The sequence below is a fragment of the Scyliorhinus canicula genome, chromosome 2 (genome assembly GCF_902713615.1).
Source record: "Scyliorhinus canicula chromosome 2, sScyCan1.1, whole genome shotgun sequence".
Lineage (NCBI taxonomy): Eukaryota > Metazoa > Chordata > Chondrichthyes > Carcharhiniformes > Scyliorhinidae > Scyliorhinus > Scyliorhinus canicula.
In genome coordinates, this window is record NC_052147.1 from 118,626,607 (window position 1) to 118,645,035 (window position 18,429).

Genomic DNA, 18,429 nt, shown 5'->3' on the forward strand with positions numbered 1-18,429 from the left:
TGTTAATTGATACTTTACAGCAGAAATTCTGACCAATTCCCCCAGACTTATCAATTTAAACATCTACATCTCTGGCTAGAGATTAATGAACATTCTGCAGGATCATGGCCAAGATCAGCTAAATCTGGATAAAATTGATGCATTAAAAGCTGTCATCCACTCTATGACTCAGATAATTTAATCTTTTGCTATCTATTAATACCTCTAGACTTGACTCTTGTTCACTCTTGGCCAGTTCCCACTTTCAAACCTCATTAAACTAAGGGCGCTATGTACCCCGTTTTGGGCACATATAGTGGGGTCAGCGCTGAGAACAACCCCGATATCTAACAGTACTCTTTTTTTTTCTGGCCTCGGTCGGAAACACCCTGCCGAGGCCTCACTTCCTGCACAGACAAGCTCAGCTTGGATCACTGTACCCCCAAACTTACCTCTTATGAGTTCCTTGGCGCCACCCCCCCATCACCCTACCTCTTAAGGGCAGGGTGTCCCCAGACCAGATCCCTGGCACAGGCAACCAGCCCCATGGCACTTGATTGGCAGTAGGCAGGACTTCGGCTCCTTATTCGGGAGGAAATCCCACCTTAGAAAGCTGCTGTCCAAGCTCTCCAGTCCCTGCAACAACAGCGTTGCTATGGCTGGAAAAGGCACTGCACAAAGCTGCCTGTGATTATGTGGACTCCCAGTTAAGTGTAAGGGGTCCCAGGCTGGGGAGGCTAGGAAGACCTGGGGGTGAGGCGATCGGGGTTTTGGGAGACAGGTCGAGTGGGGAGGGAGGTCCGAGGTCACTGAGCCTTAAGAGGGGAATGCCTCTGGTCAGAAGGAGGCTTCTGATGGAGGTACCCCGCCTTCCTTTATGCCTGACATCTAACTTTCGAGTTTTCCCTAGTCTCAATGCGCATGCCAACCTACAAATTGAGGCTGGGTGGGAAACAGCCCTCAAGTGGCCATTATGAGTTCCCAGCTGAGGCCTTGTCTACCCCAGCATAAAACCGCTGTGCAGCCATGCGGTAATCCTGTCCCGTAATTTCATCCTCCCGCCGCCACCTAAAAACCCACTGGGAGGAGCATAAAATTCTGGCCATGGTGGTATGGCTGCTATGATGAGTGAATAAAGAAACATGGAGGGGGCCTTCTTCATTTGAAAGACATCTTTCACACAGCATGAACCCTCTCAACCATTCCCTCCAGCTCTGATAACTCTATTTTAGTACTCTCTTTGAGATTAGTTAAAAATTGACTGTGTTGGGTCCTGGGGTTTTATACAGGTCAAAGCAGGAGACACATTAATGTCATAAAGCACATGTTTTTCCTGGAACTAACCAACATTGGCCAAGTTTCTATGTAAATCTAATACGTAATCTAATTCACTCACACGGGCCATAAAGTTGGTCTGGTAAATGGAAGTACTAGGTAAGGGAGGGGAGGTGCCCTGTGCTCAATGTAGGAACAACATAAGAAAGCAGAATGGGCCACAAAGACCCTGAGGCCATAGACCTCCTTCCACATCAACTCCACTTTTCCGCCCTATCCCTTGATTCATTAGTCTCCAAAGATCTGTCGATCTCAGTCTTGAACAAGCTCAGTGAGCATCCGCAACCCTCAAGGTTCCAGAATTCCGAAGGTACATTATCCTGAGTAAGAAATCTCCTCATTGTCCTAGATGGCTGACTCTTTATCCTGAGACTTTTGTTCTAGACTCTTCAGCCAGGAGATATAACCTCTCAGCATCTACCCTATCAAGCCTCTTAAGAATTTCAGATGCTTCAAATGACACTTCCTCTTATTCGTCTGAACACCAGAGACTGTAGGCCCATCTACTTAATCTCTCCTCATGGGACAACCCTCTAATCTTAGACTTAAATCTAGTGAACCTTGTTGCACACCTCAATGGCAGATGTATGCTCCTTTAGGTAAGGAGTCCAAAAATACACAAAACTCCAGGTGTGGTGTCACAAAACCCTGACATAATTGTAGCAAATTCCCTATTCTAATCTATTATTAAGAAGCAATTGAAGAATAAGCTCCCATTTTCCTTCCTAAATGCCTGCACATTACAAGTTCTGATTCATATACAAGGACACCCGATTCCCGCTGAAGACCAATATTTGCTCTTCTCTCGCCTTTCAAGAAACATCCTGCTTTTCCATTCTTTGCACCAAAATGGATAATTTTGTACTTCCCCACATTACACTCCATCTGCTGTGTTCTTACATAATCGCTTAATCAGAAAAAGTCTGTTCTATATCTCTTTGCAACCTCTATGTCTCCTTCACAGCTTACTTGGCCGCCTAGTTTTGTTCCGTAAGCATATTTGAATTTATTACACTTGGTCCCCTCAGCTAACTCATTGATATGGATTGTAAATAGCTGCGCCCTCAAAAAAACTCAATAGATACATCAAACACGATTCACTTTCAGAAAACTATACTGACTGCCTTATCTTAATATGATTTTCCAAGAGCCCTGTTATCACATCCTTAATATTAGATTCTAGTTTTATGTTCTGTACCTCCCTGTGAGCTTTGAATACTGATGTTGAAAAGTATTATGGCACAAAAAGCCAACATTTCTGTGTCTAATTGAGCATGAAACAGAAAAAAACATTATTTAGATTCATGTTCAACATATTGCTACTTACCTGACCAGTGTGTTCGGTTTCATCTTTATTTATGAGGTACATCATAAAGAACCTGAGAAAGAGAAGACACTTGTAAACTACAATTATATTTGCTTCCCTGAAAAATTATTTTTGATGTCTTAATTATTTAATATCATAAAATAAATGTTTTGTTTCAGCGTATTAAAAAAATCTGTGAGAACCCAGGGCTCAATTTCAGTGTATACATATTGCTATTTAGTACCTTAATATTTTGCGGTCATGAAAATCATCTTTTATGCAGAGTGTTCTCAAGGCAGGCAATTTGGGATAGTGCCCAGTTACATTGCATCTGTTTGACATGCAGCAGATTCTTTATTTAAATAAATTTAGAGTACCCAATTATTTTTCCCAATTTGCGTGACCAATCCACCTACCCTTTGTGGATTGTAGGGGTGCAACTCAAACAAACACGGGGAGAATGTGCAAACTCCACATTGTTATGGGCTAGGGTTTAGAGAACCCCAAAGTGTATCATGGAGTTCACCTGACCAACAACATTTAATAGATTGTGGTATGGGGAGCACACGGCTCACTCTACAGGTGTGGGACAGCAGAAATGGAAAAGTATTTTTTAAAGCAAAACGTTTATTCTATGAACTCAAGTTAACCTTTTTAAAACATACAGTGAACATCTTAGCAACCATTAATTCAAATATAACACAAAGTGATTCTTTAAGATTTCCTTTTTAACATCCATTAGACTTGAAACACCTTTTACAGAAGCACATCAGGTTAAAGTCACTACTGTTATTAGTTTTAAATTACTAGGATCGATTTACAGTCTTTAGATTAGAGAGAGAGATTTATACACCTTCTGGCTGTGACTGCAGCTATCCAGCTCTGAAAACAAAACTAAAACACACCCTGCAGCAAACAGCATAAAACAAAAGTAAAAAGCTGGCAGACAGCCCAGCTCCACCCACTCTCTGACATCACTGCAGTAATAAACACCCATTTCTTAAAGGTACTCTCACTCCAGTTATTTACATACACACCCATTTATAAACACTCATTTCTTCAAGGTACTCTCACATGACAACATCCACATGGACAGTGACCCGGGGCCAGGATAGAACCCGGTCCTCGGCACTGTGAACCGCAGCAGATTCTTCTCCAGAACCAGGTGCAAGAGTTACTTGCATCCAGCCCTGGCAATGTTTGGGGAATGGATCTGGACAGTCAGTGTGACCAAATTCCTCCCAGTTCCATATCTGTTGACACCAAAGTGCACCCATATGGGCATATAGTGAAATTTGTTGCGTACAAAAAGGATACCTTCTTCCAGTAGCCACTTGCAAAGCTACTGGATGCTATCGGCTTTTTCCTGAAAAGGCTCTGACTGCACAAAACAATAGGCCCGATCAACCGGCCGTGTTGCGCTCTCGCTCGAGTGCGGTGCGGCCGGTGAATGCCAGGAGACCTCTCGCGCATTTTCCGCGAGGCATCAGAATCAGAAACGCACCCACAAGGGGTGTGACCAAATGGCGCGCTGCAAAGCCAGTTTTAAACCGATTTCAGTGAGCTCACACGGGATTCACTAGCCTCCCCAGGGAGGCCGCAGCCAGGTGCCGTTCAGCACTGGTCCACACAAAAGTGGACGAGGTGGAACAGCACCCAGAGGGTCGCCTGGGGCGTCAGAGATCCCTGGGTGGTCAGGGTCAGTGCAGTGTGGCTCCCTGACCATCCCTCAGGAACACAGACACCTTGTCACTGCCTAGCTGGCACTTTGGCACTGCCACCCTGGCACTACCAAGGTACCCAGGTGGCACTGCCAAGCTGGCAGGAGCACTGCCCAGGTGCCAGGGTGGCATTGTAAGGGTGCCCAGGTGCTAGGATGGCACTGCCAAGGGTCCAGGCCTGAGGGAGGCCATGCCCATGAAAGGAGGGTGGAGGGGTGATGGGTGGGGATCTTGGAAGGAGAGGGGCCTATACGTGGGTGTGAGAGGGCCTGAAGAGGGGGATCCCATAGAGGGGTGTCCTCACTTCAGGGGTGTGGGGTTGTGCCCATGTGAGTGGGGGGTGACATTATTAATGATTGGGGAGTGTGGGGGACCCACAAGCTCACCTAGAGATTGGGCCACCCTTTCAAAATAGCAACCCAATCTCTGAGTTCAGCTCCCCAGTGCTAAGAAAAATTCTAGGTGTGGACTAAACTGGTGAGAAACTCCCCAGGTCCAAAAAAGTGACTGGGCGGGATTCTCTGTCGGCCAACGAGGAAATCGGGAAATTCGATTGGGCGGAGAATTGGTTCCGATACCGGAATAGTGGCGGGTGCCGACTTCCCGCCAAATCACAATTCTTCATCTCAACAGCAGCATTAATGTGTTGCGGTGGGGCTGTGGGGTCGGGGTGGAATGGCACGGAACATCATTGCCACAGCCTGCAAGGTAGCCATGTAGCTGCACACGCCGCTGATTACCCAATGTCAACTTAGGACCATGGGTAGCATGGGTCCCCCACCCCCAAAACCAGGACACTCCCCTAGGTGCCTTCTGGCCCCAGCCAACCCGTCAATGGAATAGGCGTGCTCCAGTGCAATCTTGTTGGCTGGGATGAGTGTTTGTGGGGATTGTAACGTGTATATGTGGTTGCAACTTGTCAGCCTCATGAGTGTTAATCACGGACCATCACCATTTCTCATTGGAATCGATTGTGTTCCAAGTGGCGGCGGTGCTAGCCCCTCCATAGTCGCTGAATCGGTCCAGGTTTGGCGCCAGTTTTGCTGTCGTGAAAGTCCATGATTCCTGCCCCGGCATCAACACTTGGGTGCGATCTTCCCAAAAGGGGACAAAGACGCGAGCGAGCGCGTTTAGGTGTGTGTTTCCCGGCGCTTGCAGTGCTGAAAAACGCGACGCTATTCAACGTGACTAGTTTTGAATAAAGGAGCCTGAACGGGGAATGCACAACGGGGAGCTCCGCTCGCTGGAACTCCCATTTGTAGTGAAAGATCGGATGGCATCCTGATCTCCTAGGTGTTGAATCTCGCGAGGTGCTGCGAGCTGGGTAGATCCCGGGAGTGGGATCTCCCCGCTTTCACCAGCCACGATGCGCTGCAGCGAGCTTCTTTTCCAGCGCAGTGTGGCCGGTGGATGGCGTCGTTAGTCTCCGGAATGGAGAATCCAGCCGACTAAGTGTCACTGAATTTCGGTGGGGAACTCTCCCTGAAAAATCCGCCACAAGTGAACTTAGACATTTTTGGGGAGAATTGGGTCTAATTTCTGCTTTGACCAAGCTGATTCTCCTCTCTATTGCCTTGCGAAGTCCTCGCAAATTTCTTCCCGCATTTAAATATTTTCAATTTCTGCTTGGAAGCTTGCTAAAGGTAGCTGTTGGTTAGATATTAATACCATTTGTGTATGAAAATTCTTCAGTGAGGGAGCAGTTTGTTTAAGAAATAGGAGCAGGAGTAGACCATTCAGCTCTTTGCGCCTGTTCCGGTTAAGAATATTAATGACAAGCTGAATTTACACAAGGTTCTCCCAAACACTGAGCTCACTTCACTGTGTGTGATCTCTCTCGGCTTGGTTCATATTGATCTGTGCTGGCCAGTTTTAATGTGTGAAGTAGAAATACAGATTGTCCCTGATGCAGATTTCCAATTGCAGTAATCATCAAGCCAGTCAATAGCTTCTGCAGTGGCTAAATGTGGCTCTGAGCCCTCTGCTGAATTTTGCCAAGGGGCAGTCTTCAATGATGCGAGTCAATGATTGCCACAGTAACAGCTCAGACTCTCTTCAAGGTGCCAATTTGCTACACAAAGGCCTTCACCAATGGGGAAATGGTTGAGGAATGCCCAATTGTCACCTTTACACAGAATCTGTGCCCAAGTCCAACTCCAATGAGATAGGAAGTGGTTGGACCTGTTTTGAGAGAGGATCCTGGTCACACCTTCAGCAATGCAGGAGTATCCTGGCAGCAACTGAGTGTTAGTTATGTTACTCTCAGCTACTGGCAGAATCAAAATTTAGTCCTCTGTAGTTCTCTGATCTTTGGTTTACCCTCATTCTTGTCCTCGGTTTCCCACCTTCACCTTTTCACAGGTGGTCTCCTGGTTCTGGCTTGTGCCAAACAATGAGAAAAGTTGCTAAACTGCAAGGGATCTAAAAGCACCTCCCAAACCCGTGGCCTCCAGCACCTAGAAGGTCAGGAGTAACGAGTAACTGGGGATACTATAGCCCACAGACACCATTCTCCTGACTTGAATCTGTACCACTCTACTTGCATTGTCACCGGGTCAAAGTCTTGGAATTCGCCCATCTAACAATACATTGCACATAGCAGTTGAAGGAGGCCCACCACGGTCTTCTCAAAGGCAACTATAGTTGGGCAATAAATTTCTTGCCTTGTCAATGATGCCCAAAGAATTTGAAAAAGTCAAAACTTCAAGGCCTGAATATTTAGGCTGGTGGGGCTGCACCCCCACCATCCAAAGAGTCAGCAGCAAACACAGACCCATTAATTCAGTAGGCCGTAATGCCGTATGCCACTTTATGCTCCAATGAGCGCTGATTAACACGGAGCGACTGTCGTCTCTCACTCGGGAGGAAGTCCCGCCTTGGACAGTTGCTGGTCAATCAGGTTGGTCGGCAGCTCTCTCATCCCTCCAGCAACAGTGCTGCAATGGCTGCAAGGGAAACTGCACTAACCAGCCTGGGACTAATTTCGAGAACTGGAGCCACAGGTAAGTGAAAGGGATCCCAGGGCAGGGTGGGTAAGAGGCCTGGGGGGGGGGGGGGGGGGGGGGAAAGAGTTCATCAATGGGGAGATCAGGGTCCCAGGGCATAGGCTGGGGAGGGAGGGAGGCCCGGAGGTCATCAGGCCTTAAGGTGGGGAGCCCCCACTCACACTAGGGTTTCTGATGGAGGTTCCCCCTCCCACCTAAGATGTAATGTTCCTGATTTCTATGTTTCTCTTCCATGAGTCATCATCCCCCGCCCAACTAAAAATTGAGGCTGGGTGGGAAATGTCCTTAACTGGTCATTAATTGAGGCAAGGATAGGCTTCCCATCTGAGGCCATGCCTGCCTCAGTGTAGAATCGCTGTGGAATCGGGACAGGCAGGAAGCTGGGGAGGGTTTGAATATTTTTAGGGCAGAAGTGGATAGATTCTTGGTGGGATGCCGATTTGAGGCTACTATCAGATCAGCCATAGTCTTATTAAATGGCGAAACAGGCTGGAAGGGCTGAGTGGTCGACCCCTGGTCCTTGTTTGTATGTACTAATATTTTAAAGGAATCACCAGATTCGCAATGTACTGTTAAGCAAAATAGATGTATGAACATTTTTTTCAAGCAATTAGCTATTTGATTTTAAAATAATTTATATTTCAACCTACATTTTAAAATAATTGGATTCCTTAGCCATATTCCAGTCATGAATGGGAGATTAAAGCTAACCTGAACTTAACTTGCAATGATTATTTGACAAATTTCATATACACAGTTCGCAAATGCAGAATAAACCAATTGATACTCACAGGTAGTTTGCAAGGTTGTGCTCTTGTAAGGTATGTATCTCAAAACCATGTGGTATTCTGTCGAAGTAATCATTGCCGATTCCACAAATAAAGCATTTGGTCTGGGATTCAATGAAAGAACAATCCGTTTGAAACACTATCTTAGCTCCTTTCTGACAAAAATAAAACTTAGCATTTCTTCAGAATTCAAGGAAACCTTGGTTGGTGGCTATGTAAAACATCTGCATAATACCAATCCTTGTATCATAGAATCCCTACAGTGCAGAAGGAAGCCATTCAGTCCATCAGGTCTACACTCTGAAAGAGCATTTTACCTAGGCTCACCCCTCTGCCCTAACCCATAACCCCGCACATCAATCATGGCCAATTCACCTAACCTGCACAGCTTTGGATTTTGGGAGGAACTGGAGCAGTCGGAGGAAATCCACGCAGACTTGGGGTGAACGTGCAAACACCACACAGTCACCAAAGGCTGGAATGAAACCCGGGTCCCTGGTGCTGTGGAACAGCAGTCACCATACCACCCCATGGTATGAGTACCGTGTTACTGTAAGAACGCAAGGAATAAGCAAATTTGTCAATGCTCATCAAACTGCTACCTTCAGCATAGAAGAGAGAAGAAAATAGTGGGGCGGGGGACAGAAACCTGTCACACTTAGGGAATTTCACTCCCAATAAACTGATACTGGGAACTTTAGTTTAGAAATAGTAGAAAATGGGAACCAACATTAATTCTAATGAAAAGGTATGAATGTAAGATAATACTTCTATAGTTGATTGTTGGGAAGTATGTTTCCCGGGGTGCTTATTTGTTGTAATTTGCTTTGAAACATGTTTGTAATAAAATGCATTTAAAAAAAGATAATACTTCTAAAAGAAACACACCTCCATGTCTTCTCGCACTTGCTCCTGTTGGTCTCTCAGCTCTCCAAAAGCATCAATAATCAAACCTAAGGAGCAGAAAGTGACAGTGTAAGCAATGTGTGAGCAGCTTACACTTTCTATTACATTGCTGCTAAAGTCTTGCTCACGCACATATTTATGTGGGCTGGTACATGAGCAACCTTTTATAACCAAAGTTTTTTCTGAACCTTTAATACCTATTGTCTGATGCGGAATTTGTTTTTGCTTAAAGCTAAGATTTTTCAGCCACGGTTTGTATGCTTTCTGCCCCTGTTTACAGTTTATCTGGTATTCATTATCTAATGAATTATGCAGTCCCAAGACAAATGTCAGCAAAGATCAGTGTAACAAGCATTTTAATTAAAATACTTCCTCCACCATAATTACAAGATTAGTCGGATCACTGATTCATTTGGAAGTTCACACACATTGGGATTCAGATGTATTTCTGGTCCTACTTTGAAATTTTATTCATTTGCCTATATACACACAACTTTTAGCAGATTTCACCAGATTGGCATTTTTTTTTTTGCATTCTTAAATGCATCTCACTGATACTAAAAGGATGACAAAATATTGATGCAGCGCAAAAACTGACCAATCAGCTCATTAGATCCATATAGTCTCTTGCCATCATTCTTCACCTAACCCCATCAACATATCCTTCTGGACTTTTCTCCCTCAAACGCTTGTCTATTTTCTCCTGAAATGCACCTACGTTATTCCCCTCACTACCTCTTGTGGTACCACAGTGTAACCACTCTGGGTAAAGGCGATTGTTCCTGAATTCCCTATTGGATTTATTATTGACATTTTATGTGAATAGTTCTGGTGTTGCCCACAAATAGGCACACTTTGGGCTGAATAATAAGTTGGGGGGGGGGGGGGGAAAGAGAGGCTCACCATCCTCTGACCAGAAGTAAAGTTGGCATGTGGTGTGAACCCAGTCCACGCCACCTCACCCTGCTGCCATGATGTGCTGTGGACAGGCTAAACCAAGGCTGAGTGGGACCTCCGCCCCTGATTAGGGATTGGATTTAAGGTTGCAGGAGGTTAGGAAAAATAGTGGCGGAGCGGGGGAGGGTGGGGGTTCTATCTTAGGTAGGCCGCCCTTGATCCACAGAAGCCGGTCCCTGAAAATTGAAACTATCCCACTTTCCTCCGCACCTTTTGATAACTGTGGTTAAAATAATCGGACTCCCTGTTCCCACCCACACCAAATATTTTATGGTGTGGGCATCGTATTATCAGTGTCGATTGGCTTGGTGAGAAGCCTGATTGACCTTCGATTACCTATGTCAGCATGGTAGGCCAGCTGCTGATTTCAGTGCCTGCCCACCCCGAGCATATGGGGGTGAGTTCCAAGGTGGGTGGGAATCATAGAATTTAATCATAGAATTTACAGTGCAGACGGAGGCCATTTGCCCCACCAAGTCTGCACCAGCCCTTGGAAAAAGCACCCTACTTAAGCCCACACCTCCACCCTATCCATGTAACCCCACCTAACCTTTTTGGACTCTTAAGTACCAATTTAGCATGGCCAATCGACCTAACCTACACATCTTTGGACTGTGGGAGGAAACCAGTGCACCAGGTGGAAACCCAGAAAGTGCAAACTCCACACAGTTACCTGAGGCTGCAATAGAACCAGGGCCCCTGGAGCTGTGAGGCAGCAATGCTAATCACTGTGCCACCATGTTGCTCCATGAAGGTGAAGTGGAGTGGGCACCTGCCCTATTTTACTTGCCCACCCCACCCCCCCTCCATAAGAAACACGCCCTGCAGAGGTATGAAAAATGCAGCCCTTTCTCTACATTGCCCCTATCAAAAAATGTTAAAGCACTCTATTATTTTTATTTTTTTAAATAAACTTAAGAATACCCAATTAATTTTTTATAATTAAGGGGCAATTTAGCGTGGCCAATCCACCTAGCCTGCACATCTGTGGGTTGTGGGGGCGGAACCCACGCAAATACGGAGAGAATGTGCAAACTCCACACGGACAATGACCCAGGGCCAGGATCGGACTTGGGACCTCGGCGCCGTGAGGCAGCAGGGCTAACCCACTGCGCCACCGTGCTGCCACAAAGAACTCATTATTAATCCATGAAGGACAGAACCCCACTCTGTTGGAATCTTTCCCAGGAGGTTTAACCTCTCAGTTTTGGTATCATTCTAGCAATTATCTTTATTGCAACTTTTGCATTGCCTCTATGTTCTTCTCATAATATGGAGACCAGAACTGTTTACAGTTCTCCAAGTGTGATCTAATCATGGAATTCCTACAGTGCAGAAGAAGCCATTTGGCCCATCGAGTCTGCACTGATCCTGCAGAAGAGCACCCTGAGGGTTGGAGTAGTGTAAAGAGGGTTGGAGTAGTGTAATGGTATTGTCACTGGACCAATAATCCAGAGACCCAGGGTAAAGCTCTGGGGACATGAGTTCAAATCCCCCCAGGGCAGATGGTGGAATTTGAATTCAAGTTTTAAGGGCAGCACGGTAGCATGGTGGTTAGCATAAATGCTTCACAGCTCCAGGGTCCCAGGTTCGATTCCCGGCTGGGTCACTGTGCGGAGTCTGCACATCCTCCCCGTGTGTGCGTGGGTTTCCTCCGGGTGCTCCGGTTTCCTCCCACAGTCCAAAGATGTGCGGGTTAGGTGGATTGGCCAGACTAAATTGCCCTTAGTGTCCGAAAAAAAATAAGGTTAATGGGGGTTGTTGGGTTACTGGGATAGGTATACGTGGGCTTGAATAGGGTGATCATTGCTCGGCACAACATCGAGGGCCGAAGGGCCTGTTCTGTGCTGTACTGTTCTAATTCTAATTCTAATTCTATCTAGGCCCACTCCTCATAACCGCACCTGACCTACACATCTTTGGACATTAGCCTGGCAAATCCACTTAACCTGCATATCTTTGGACTGTGGGAGGAAACCAGATCACCCAGAGGAAACCCACGCAAACATGGGGAGAGCATGCAAACTTCACACAGTCACTCTAAGCTGGAATAGAACCCGGGTCCCTGGTGCTTTGAGGCAGCCATTGTGCCACCATCCATCTAGTGAATACTGGAAGATTAAAGAAATGAGGTCGAACCGACTGGTAATCAGCATGTTCCACAGAAATTCAACACTGAAGAATGAATAGTACTAAATCTTTTGGATGAAAGAGTTCATTGGAAATAAATTCTACCTCAAGATATCCTTGAGCAATAAAACATACCCTGAATAATGGCTAGCAGGATGACAATGACAAAGAAGAAGAATGTGATGTCAAAGATGATTCGATACATTTCAGAAGGATCACCAGCAGGGTCTTCAATTTCATCTCCAATGCCACCTCCAGCTCTGACACCCACATACATGTGAAACAAGTAGCACTGAAAATAAAAGAAGACAATGTGTCACATACTGTCAGAGTCAGTGCTGTCAGTGAGAGATTGAAGTGTGTTACAAAGACATGAAACATTGAATTGTGACTGGAAGGTAGAAATTGGTGAGTCATTCTTCTTTATATCATCACTTCTGCTACAGGATTCACTGAATAATTTCCTAACTAGTTACTTGGTGTTGGCTGGCAGAGGTAGAACTGGGTATTAGCAGTGTACAAGTAGAAACTGACGCTGTGTTTTCGGACAATGTTGCCAAGGGGCAGTATGTAGATGAGAAATAGGAGGGGGGCCAAGAATAGATCCTTGGGAGACACCAGAGGTAACAGTTTGGGAGCAGACACCTGAAGAGAAGCCTTTGCAAGTTTTCATCTGGTTACGATTGAATGGATAAGAATGGATCCAGGTGTGTGCAATCCCACCCAGCTCGAGAAGCATTGGAAGAGAATGGTATGGCCAACTCCGTCAACGATCAGCAAGGACAAAGACGGATCATTTAACTTTACAGTCATTTGTGACTTTGATGGGGGGGTCATTTTGAGAGGCAGGGATGAAAACCTGATTGGAGGGATTCGAATGTGCAGTTCCTAGAGGGTCTTGGGAGGAGAGATACATGTTGAGCGCTAGGGCGGGTGTGGGAGATTGACCTGGTGGGTTGGGGAATGGAGGGAAGTGACCATGAAAGTTCAGGTGGTCTCGATATCAGTGACAATGAACACTGGAGGTGAGGGTGAACAAGACAGGGGATAAGGGGGTAGGAAGATGGCCTCATTAGAAGTGGGCAATTATCTTTGCATTCCAGGCGGATTCTGGAATAGGGAGCAGTTTGAGCAGACAAGAACAGGAATCAATAGTGCTTCATGTGGTCCAGCTAGTTCTGGTGGTCGATGCCTAAACCAGTTATCCACCATATCCTTTGTAGTCTGTTTCCCTTGGACTGAAGGGAGCAGAGATGAGGGCCGCACCAAGAGAATGACCAAGGTGCAAGGGAGCAATGATTTTAATGGGCACTAGGGCATCAAAGATGAAGTCCAGGTTGTGGTTAAGCAGTTCGGCAGCCGCCAAATGTTATGATGAATGTAGGGCCAAAGGCTAGATGGTTGATATTTTAAACGTGCAGTGTTATGTGAATTGGGATGAGGTTGGATTTGGAGGGAGAAGTTGGTTGCGAGCGAAGAGTGATACAAAGGAGTGAGCAGAGACGGCCTTATATATGAATAATATGGTGGAAGTGGTGAGGCCAGATATGGACATAAATATGTGTTGGGGAAGTTATATAGGTGTGATCAAGGGAGGAGATAATAGAGTGAACTCAGAGGAGGATGGGATTACCTAGAGCTCAATGCTCTGATCCATAGATAAAGTTCACAGGATCAGCACTACAAGAGTCGAATTGGAAAGATAGGTGTTTGGCAAGAGTCATCCCCAGTGGGTGTACGGGGTGGGGAGATCAGCAAGGAGAGCAGGACGGGTTTGCTGCAGATAAGTGGACAGCAATGAGTTCCTCGAGGCCCTTCAGAGAATGTTACAGAGGCAAAGGGGGAATCTGTAAGCTTATGTAAGAGGGAGTCAAGCCTGGGACAGCAGTTGCAGTGTAGGAAGGTCAAGGAATGCTGAAGGATGCTGTGGTAAAGATTTGGAAAGGCAGCGTACCTAGAAATGGGTGAAATTAAAGGAGGCATAATAACAGGAAGAAGGTGTTTGGGAGAGGTAAGGAAAAAAAGGGGAGAGAAAGGAGAAATAGGTGATGATGGGCTTGGGTGTGGAGCGGCAGCTAAAATGTGTACATGACTAGACAGAGAGAAATCCAGGTCATATGAGAAACCAGAATATAGATATTGAGCCATTGAAACTCGGATCAGTTGGAAACACTCTCACTTTGACCTCGGAAGTTGTGCCGACCTTCCCTTCCTGGACTTGAGCACAAAAGTAAAAGCTGACAGTCCAGTGCAGGACTGGAGGAGTGCAGCTTGTCAGATGAGACAGCAAACTCAGGCTCCACCTGCCCACACAGGTGGACATAAAAGATGTCATGGGCAGAATTTCACGTGCATCGTGCACGTTTGGCGGAAGGAACTGGAAGCGACTGCAATTCTGGGGTCCTGCTGAAGCTCAATTCAGCATTGCGATATTACGCTTGTTTTTAAAAAAAATAATTTTAATTCAAATTTTCAACAAATTTTAACCAACAAAACGGAAGAAAAGAGAAAAAACAGTAACCCCCCCCCCCAAATACAGAAGCAATAAATTAACAAAAATAATTAAATAACATGGAAGCAAATACACATAGCCAGTAAAGAACACCCCCGCCAATCCCCCCCCCCCCCCCCCCCCCCCCCCCCTCCCGGGTTGCTGCTGAAATTGACCACCCCCTAATACTCCGCCAGGAAGTCTAGAAACGGCTGCCACCGCCGGAAGACCCCTTGCACCGACCCCCTTAGGGCAAACTTGACCCTCTCCAGTTTAATGAACTCGGCCATGTCGTTAATCCAGGATTCCGGGCTCGGGGGCTTCGCGTCCCTCCACTGTAAAAGAATCCTGCGCCGGGCTACCAAGGACGCAAAGGCCAGAATACCGGCCTCTTTCGCCTCCTGCACTCCCGGCTCCGATGCTACCCCAAAATTGCGAGCCCCCAACCCGGCTCAACCCTTGAGCCAACCACCCTTGACAACGTCTCTGCGATGCCCCTCCAAAAGCCCTCCAGCGCAGGGCACACCTAAAACATGTGGGTGTGGTTTGCCGGGCTCCCCGAACACCTGACACACCTGTCCTCTCCCCCAAAGAACCGGCTCAGCCTTGTCCCAGTCATGTGCACCCTATGCAGCACCTTTAGTTGAATCAAACTAAGCCTCGCGCAGGAGGAGGAGGAATTCACTCTCCAGGGCATCCGCCCACGTTCCCTCATCAATGTCCTCTCCCAGCTCCTCCTCCCACTTATCCTTCAGCTCCTCCCCCTCCTGCATCACTTGGTAGACTGCCGAAGTCCTCCCCTCACCGACCCACGTCCCGGAGAGCACCCTGTCCTGAACCCCCTTGGCGGCAACAGTGGAAACTCCGCCACCTGCCGCCTAACAAACGCCCTAATCTGCATGTATCGAAAGGTGTTCCCTGGGGGGGGAGGCCCAACCTTCCCTCCAACTCTTCTAAGGTTGCAAACTTCCCGTTGAGAAAGAGGTCCCCCATCCGCCTGATATCTGCCCTGTGCCAGCTCAAAAACCCTCCGTCCATCCTCCCTGGTATAAACCGGTGGTTCCCCCGTATCAGGGACCAAATTGAAGCCTTCACCTCCCCCCCTATGCCGCCTCCACTGCCCCCAAATCTTGAGGGTAGCCGCCACCACCAGACTCATATTATACTTGTTGGGAGGAGTGGCAACGGCACCGTCACCAGCGCCTCCAGGCTCGTGCCCACAAAGGATGCCACCTCCATCCTTTTCCAAGCCGGCCCCTCCCCCTCCATCACCCACCTACGTATCATCGCCACATTGGCGGCCCAGCAGTACCCACATAGGTTGGGCAACAACAAACTCCCCACATCCCTACTCCGCTCCAGGAACGCCCTCCTCACCCTCGGGGTCTTCTGCGCCCACACAAACCCCATAATACTCCTATTAACCCCCCTGAAGAAAGCCTTCGGAATCATGATAGGGAGGCACTGGAAGAGGAACAAGAACCTCGGGAGCACCGTCATTTTGACAGACTGGACCCTGCCCACTAGGGAGAGTGGCAACACATCCCAACTCCTAAACTCCTCCTCCATCTGCTCCACCAGCTTCGTAAAGTTGAGCCTCTGCAGGGTCCCCCAGCTCCTGGCTATCTGGACCCCCAGGTACCTGAAACTCCTCTCCACCCTTTTCAGTGGGAGCTCCCCAATCCCCCGGATGCACCACGAACAGCTCACTCTTCCCCACGTTGAGCTTATACCCGGAGAAGCCCCCGAACTCAAGCGTCCTCATCACCTCTGGCATCCCCCCCACAGGGTCTGCCACATACAACAATAAATCATCCGCGTATAACGACAGCCGATGCTTCTCTCCCCCACCCCCCCCCCCCGCACTATCCCCCTCCAGTTCCTTGACTCCCTCAGCGCCATGGCCAGGAGCTCGACCAGCGCGAACAGCAGGGGAGACGGGACACCCCTGCCTCGTCCCCCTGTACAACCGAAAAATTCTCCGACCTCATCCGATTTGTAAGCACACTCGCCACCGGGGCATCATACAGCAGCCTCACCCACCTAATAAATCCCTCTCCAAACCCGAACCTTTTCAGAACCTCCCAAAGATATCACCACTCCCTAACCCTATTGAAGGCCTTCTCCGCGTCCATCGACGCCACTATCTCCACCTCCCCATCCACCATCATTATGACATTGAGAAGCCTCCGTACATTGAGGTTCAACTACCTCCCCTTCACAAAACCCGTTTGATCCTCGTGTATGACCTGCGGCACCACGTCCTCCACCCTCCTGGCCAAGACCTTTGCTAGCAGTTTCGCGTCCACGTTGAGGGCGAAATCGGCCTATACGACCCGCACTGAAGGGGGTCCTTCTCCCACTTCAGAATCAATGAGATCAATGCCCTGGACACCGTCGGGGGCAAAGCCCCCCCTCCCTCGCCTCATTAAAGGTCCTTACTAGCAGCGGGCCCAGCAGGTCTGAAAACTTCTTATAGAATTCAACTGGGAACACATCGGGTCCCGGTGCCTTCCCCGACTGCATGGTCCCCATTGCGTTAACCAGCTCCTCCAGCCCAACCGGTGCCCCAACTCCCCCCACCTGCTCCTCCTCCACTCTCGGGAATCTTAGCTTGCCCAGAAAGCAGTCCATTCCTCCCTCCTCCACTGGGGCACTAACCGGTTACTTCTTCATAGAAGGTCCTGATTACTCCATGAATGCCCCTCGCAATTTGCACCAGACTCTCACTCCTCCATCCCTAATGGGTCCAGCACTGTATTGAAATCTCCTCCCGTCATGAGGTCTGGAATCTGGCCCAGCATACGCCGCATAAAGCCCGCATCGTCCCAATTTGGGGCGTACACATTGACCAGCACCACCCGCTCCCCCTGGAGCTTACCGCTTACCATCACATATCTGCCACAGCTATCCGCCACCACACTCGACGCCACAAGCGATACTTTCTTCCCCACCAAAATCGTCACCCCCCCGGTTCTTCGCATCTAACCCCGAATGGAACACTTGCCCAACCCACCCCTTTCTCAACCTTACCTGATCCACCACCCTAAGGTGCGTCTCCAGGAACATGGCCACATCCGCCCTCAGCCCCTTAAGATGCGCGACCACCCGGGGCTTTACCTGCCCATTCAGACCCCTTACATTCCAGGTGACCAGCCGAATCGGGGGGCTATTCGTGACCCCCCCCCCCCCCCCCAATCAGCCATATCTCCTCGTAGGCCAGCCACGTGCCCGCGGTCCCCGCACGGCCCGTTTCCCCACAGTGGCAGACCTTCGTCCCGACTCCCCCCCTAAAGACCTCAGTTCCCCTTCGGCCCTTCAGCAGCAACCCGGTACTCCCCCCACCCCCCATCCACCCTAGCTAGGACCCCCCCTAGCTGCGTTGCCCCTCTCAGTCTGAGTCCAGCTTTCCGGCCTGGACAAACGCCCAGGCCCCCTCCGGGGAGTCAAAGTAATGCTGGTGGTCTTTATAGGTGACCCCTCCAGCTCCAAGGGCCCCTGGAAGGACCACGCTCCCATTAGCGAATTCAGCATAGTGACTACATCGGCCCTCAGGTCAGATCCTTCCAGCCCCTCCGGGAGGCCCAGGATCCGCAAACTCTGCCGCCGCGAGTGGTTCTCCATTTCCTCAAGCCTCGCCTGCCATTTCTTGTGGAGCGCCTCGTGCACCTCCACCTTCACCGCCAGGCCTAGGATTTCATCCTCGGTCTCCGAGGCATTTTGCCACACCTCGCGGATCTCCGCCCCCTGGGCTGTCTGCGTCGCCAGGAGCTTGTCGAAAGAGGCCTTTAGCGGTTCCAGCAGCTCAGTC

General features: G+C 48.5%; 1 protein-coding gene across 1 annotated transcript in view; it reads right to left on the reverse strand.

The window, feature by feature from the left end:
* ryr3 (ryanodine receptor 3) overlaps positions 1–18,429 on the reverse strand; it is a 500,545-nt gene that overhangs the window by 1,983 nt on the left and 480,133 nt on the right. Inside the window, 4 exon segments of the mRNA XM_038785757.1 lie at positions 2,642–2,693; positions 8,138–8,238; positions 9,023–9,087; positions 12,263–12,419. Coding sequence (XP_038641685.1) covers positions 2,642–2,693; positions 8,138–8,238; positions 9,023–9,087; positions 12,263–12,419 — 375 coding nt within the window.